We start from the raw sequence: 6000 nt of genomic DNA on the forward strand, positions 1-6000 counted from the left end.
TGTGGATAGGAATATGTAGGTACGCATCCTTTAGATCCACGGTAGTCATAAATTGACTTTCCTGGATAGTGGGTAGAATCGTTCGAATGGTTTCCATCTTGAACGATGGTACCCTGAGAAATTTGTTTAGGATCTTCAAATCCAAAATTGGTCTGAAAGTTCCCTCTTTTTTGGGAACTACGAACAGATTGGAATAAAATCCCATTCCTTGTTCCTTTATCGGAACTGGGTGTATCACTCCCATCTTTAACAGGTCTTCTACACAATGTAAGAATGCCTGTCTCTTTATTTGGTTTGAGGATAAGTGAGACATGTGGAACCTTCCCCTTGGGGGTAGTTCCTTGAATTCCAGGAGATAACCTTGAGAAACTATTTCTAGCGCCCAAGGATCCTGAACATCTCTTGCCCAAGCCTGAGCAAAGAGAGAGAGTCTGCCCCCCACTAGATCCGGTCCCGGATCAGGGGCTACTCCTTCATGCTGTTTTGTTAGCAGTGGCTGGCTTCTTGGCCTGCTTGCCCTTGTTCCAGCCTTGCATCGGTTTCCAGGCTGGTTTGGGTTGTGAGGCATTACCCTCTTGCTTAGAGGATGCAGAATTAGAGGCCGGTCCGTTCCTGCGAAAGGGACGAAAATTAGACTTATTTTTAGCCTTAAAAGACCTATCCTGTGGAAGGGCGTGGCCCTTTCCCCCAGTGATGTCTGAAATAATCTCTTTCAATTCTGGTCCAAATAAAGTTTTACCTTTGAAAGGGATGTTAAGCAATTTTGTCTTGGATGACACATCCGCTCACCAAGACTTTAGCCAAAGCGCTCTGCACGCCACGATAGCAAACCCTGAATTTTTCGCCGCTAATCTAGCTAATTGCAAAGCGGCATCTAAAATAAAAGAGTTAGCCAATTTAAGTGCGTGAACTCTGTCCATAACCTCCTCATATGGAGTCTCTCTACTGAGCGACTTTTCTAGGTCCTCGAACCAGAACCACGCTGCTGTAGTGACAGGAACAATGCACGAAATTGGTTGTAGAAGGTAACCTTGCTGTACAAAAATCTTTTTAAGCAAACCTTCCAATTTTTTATCCATAGGATCTTTGAAAGCACAACTATCTTCGATAGGAATAGTAGTGCGTTTGTTTAGAGTAGAAACTGCCCCCTCGACCTTAGGGACTGTCTGCCATAAGTCCTTTCTGGGGTCGACCATAGGAAATAATTTCTTAAATATAGGGGGGGGGGGACAAAAGGTATGCCGGGCTTTTCCCACTCCTTATTTACTATGTCCGCCACCTGCTTGGGTATAGGAAAAGCGTTGGGGTGCACCGGAACCTCTAGGAACTTGTCCATCTTGCATAATTTCTCTGGAATGACCAAGTTGTCACAATCATCCAGAGTAGATAACACCTCCTTAAGCAGTGCGCGGAGATGTTCTAATTTAAATTTAAATGTCACAACATCAGATTCAGCTTGATGAGAAATTTTTCCTGAATCTGAGATTTCTCCATCTGACAAAACCTCCCTCATGGCCCCTTCAGATTGGTGTGAGGGTATGACAGAACAATTATCATCAGCGCCCTCTTGCTCTTCAGTGTTTAAAACAGAGCAATCGCGCTTTCTCTGATAAGTAGGCATTTTGGATAAAATATTTGCTATGGAGCTATCCATTACAGCCGTTAATTGTTGCATGGTAATAAGCATTGGCGCACTAGATGTACTAGGGGCCTCCTGCGTGGGCAAAACTGGTGTAGACACAGTAGGAGATGATGTAGTATCATGTTTACTCCCCTCATCTGAGGAATCATCTTGGGCAATTTCATTATCTGTGGCAGTACTGTCCTTACTTTGTTTGGACGCTATGGCACAATTATCACATAAATTTAAATGGGGAGACACATTGGCTTTCATACATATAGAACATAGCTTATCTGAAGGTACAGACATGTTAAACAGGCTTAAACTTGTCAACAAAGCACAAAAAAACGTTTTAAAACAAAACCGTTACTGTCTCTTTAAATTTTAAACAGAAAACACTTTATTACTGAATATGTGAAAAAGTATGAAGGAATTGTTCAAAAATTACCAAACTTTCACCACTTAAAGCATTAAAAGTATTGCACACCAAATTTCAGAGCTTTAACCCTTAAAATAACGGAACCGGAGCCGTTTTTAAATTTAACCCCTATACAGTCCCAGCTATAGTCTTTGCTGAGACCCAACCAAGCCCAGAGGGGAATACGATACCAATTGACGCCTTCTAGAAGCTTTTCCAGTAATTTTTAGATCCTCACACATGCATCTGCATGCCCTGCTCTCAAAAAACAACTGCGCAGTAATGGCGCGAAAATGAGGCTCAGTCTATAAGTAGAAAGGCCCCCTGACTGGAAAAGGTGTCTAACACAGTGCCTGCCGTTATATAAACGTTCCCCAAGATTATAAATGCAAATTGTCAGCCTAAATCTGAATAATATGCCCAAATAAAGCAATCGATTTAGCCCATAAAAATGTCTACCAGTTTTTTAGCCCATAATAAGCCCTTTATTCTGTTTGTTTGACTAAGAAAATGGCTTACCGGTCCCCATGAGGGGGAATGACAGCCTTCCAGCATTACATGGTCTTGTTAGAAATATGGCTAGTCATACCTTAAGCAGAAAAGTCTGCTAACTGTTTCCCCCAACTGAAGTTACTTCATCTCAACAGTCCTATGTGGAAACAGCAATCGATTTTAGTTACTGTCTGCTAAAATCATCTTCCTCTCACAAACAGAAATCTTCATCCTTTTCTGTTTCAGAGTAAATAGTACATACCAGCACTATTTTAAAATAACAAACACTTGATAGAAGAATAAAAACTACATTTAAACACCAAAAAACTCTTAACCATCTCCGTGGAGATGTTGCCTGTGCAACGGCAAAGAGAATGACTGGGGTGGGCGGAGCCTAGGAGGGACTATATGGCCAGCTTTGCTGGGACTCTTTGCCATTTCCTGTTGGGGAAGAGAATATCCCACAAGTAAGGATGACGCCGTGGACCGGACACACCAATGTTGGAGAAAGTAATTTACAGCTCCATTTTAGTACAAGGATTCCATTGAAATAGTTTGTGCAGTACATACAATCGCTCTTTTCGTGTAAATGTAAATTAAATGTTGTGTTAACACTTCCATCCAATGTCATATTCCTTAAAAGTCAATTAGTTGGTATGGTAACCTGACCTTACACTATAAAATTTACATTTAACATCTGAGCGCCTTTCCTGTGATCAACTCTAAAGAGAAATAAAACAAATATACACGTATGTATAAATACATACGTTTTAAACTATAACCAAATATTATATTTTATTATAATTATATTTTACACTTTATTAATATATGTAATTTGAATTGCTGCACTAGGTATAGGTCTAGTTTGAATTCTGGAGATATGTGCTTGAATATATTTTTGTATTTAAAGGGACACTATACCCAAACATTTTCTTTCATGATTTAGGTAGAGAATATAATTTTAAACAACATTCTAGTTTACTTCTATTACCTAATTTGCTTCATTCTTTAGATATACTTTAATGAAGAAATAGTGATGGACACGGTGAACCAATCACAGGAGGCATCTATGTGCAGCTATCAATTAGCAGCTACTAAGCATATCTAGATATGCTTTTCAGCAAAGAATATCAAGAGAATGAAGCAAAATAGATAATAGAAGTAAATTAGAAAGTTGTTTATAATTGTATGCTCTCTAAATCATGAAAGAAAAAATTTGAGTTTCATGTCCCTTTAAATATTTACATAATAACACAAGTAGAGTTATTCCTATACATGGTAAAACATTTTTTTTCTACATTGAAAAAATTGCATTGTTTCCAATACAGGCAGTCCCCAGGTTACGAACAAGATAGGTTCTGTAGGTTTGTTCTTAATTTGAATTTGTATGCAAGCTGGATCAGGCACTTTTTTTTAGGTGAAACTCTAACCAAACATTTTTTTTTAGTTTTGGATAGCATAGGGAAAAGTTTGTTTTGCTTTGCTATCTGTGCCCCTGTTCAGAAAATTTCACATCACTTCCTGTCGATGTGACAATTGGATTTTGAGTATTTTGTGTTATCCTGGAAAGAAGGAATGGCAATAAAGCTCTATTTTCTCCGCTTGTTAGTATGAGTTATGTATGTACTGCATGTATTTAAAATTCCAATGGGAAATAGGACTCAAAAATCTTCTTTTTCCTCTTTTACACCTAGTTAAGTTGGGTGTAATTTTTATCAATGTATTGACAGCCTCCGACAGTATATTCATGGTTTATGCTTTCATTGAAGACCTGGTAAAAGTTATCACTTAACGGCTTCTAATACTTTCTAAGGGATGCAAAAATGTTTTTGGGAGCAGGATTCCAGCTGCTGATTTTGAAGTATAACAAACCATCAGAAGCAGTTGATAAATAAAATTGCTTCCAACAGCATATTTATTGATTTGCGACCCCTGCGCAAACCAAATTATGGCTCATTGGAAACAAGCCCTATGTATACCATTGTTAAAAGCAGTGATGTACTGTAAAATTGTTGCCATAGAGTGCTCCAGACTTATGCACACTGTTGAGTCTACCTAGATATACACTTCAACAAAAGATACTAAGAGAATTAAGTAAATTTGATAACAGAATAACTAAAAGATGCTTTTAAAATTGTACTCTATCTAAATCATAGTAGAAAAACGTGGGGTGTCACGTCCGTTTAAATTCCTGTTATTTAGGTGTATACCCATGTAACAGGAGAAACTCCTATTGCAGAAATCTCTCTTAAACACAAATCTTTAAAATTAACTACAACAAAATTATACAAACAAACCTATAAACAGCAAGTTAACTTATTTAAGAATTTCTGACCTTAAGGTTTCCACGTCTCTTATAAATTTTGATAAGCGATACACTGCCCAGTTTTTAAGCTGTGTTGAGCTCATTCCTTTTCCGTTATCAATAACTGCAATCGCAGGCTTTCCTTGGCTCTCGTCAAATAGCTGAATTTAGAGAAAAAAGAAAAAAAAGTATTAAAGCATGCAAATTGTCCATATAATTGTAATATTTGATAAAGGTGTTGGTGTATACTGCAACGCTATGTATGTATGTATATATATATATATATGCGTGTGTATATATACACACACACACACATGTATATATATATATATATATATATATATATATATATATATATATATATATATACACACATACACACACACACACACACACACACGTACATACATACACACATACACAAATATATATATACAGGTGGCCCTTGGTTTACGCAGGTTCAATTTGCGTTGTTTCAGAATAACAACCTTTTTTTTCAGTCATGGGACTGCTATTGAAATGCATTGAAAAGCAGTGCACTAATTAAAATAGGTGGAGCTGTCCGCTTGTTTTGCAGCAAAGTTATGTAACTTATCAGCCTGAAATATCAGACAAGACCTTCGAGCAAGATCTTGCAGTCACTTCCCTATTATCTTCCTGTCCAGCTGCTTGAGGTGAGGGTGCCTAACTGCTTATTAATCACTGCAGATTGAAATGCATAGAATAGGTGCAGACCCAATATTATCTAACATGCTAACAATGCAGAGAACTGTTTGCAGAAAAATGCAAGTAAAAAAACGTTTTTATTCATTAAACTTAGTTTGATGATGATGTTGCAATCTGTTGTGTAATTATTTTATTAGGTGATGTTTAGCAAATGTTTTTGTTCATTAAACTTAGTTTGATGATGATACAATCTATATTAATAAGTTTATAATGTCGTTTAGCATTTAAAGTCTTCATTTCAAACCTTTAAAAATAATGTATTAGGTGTTACTTATGACAATTTTGAGGGGCCTGGAACCTAACTCCCTCACTTCCCATTATAAAGTGGGTTTCAATTTACAACCATTCCTCCTGGAACCTAACCCCGACATAAACTGAGGGTTTTATATATATATATATATATATATATATATATATATATATATATGTATACAAGGA

At 37.0% G+C, this 6000-nt stretch overlaps 1 protein-coding gene across 1 annotated transcript in view; it reads right to left on the bottom strand.

The window, feature by feature from the left end:
- Nucleotides 1-6000, bottom strand: part of SMCHD1 (structural maintenance of chromosomes flexible hinge domain containing 1) — a 1770687-nt gene that overhangs the window by 1589732 nt on the left and 174955 nt on the right. The window contains exon 5 of the mRNA XM_053715865.1: nucleotides 4867-4997. Coding sequence (XP_053571840.1) covers nucleotides 4867-4997 — 131 coding nt within the window. The remainder of the gene's footprint in view (nucleotides 1-4866; nucleotides 4998-6000) is intronic.

Source organism: Bombina bombina, chromosome 5 (genome assembly GCF_027579735.1).
Source record: "Bombina bombina isolate aBomBom1 chromosome 5, aBomBom1.pri, whole genome shotgun sequence".
Taxonomy (NCBI): Eukaryota; Metazoa; Chordata; class Amphibia; order Anura; family Bombinatoridae; genus Bombina; species Bombina bombina.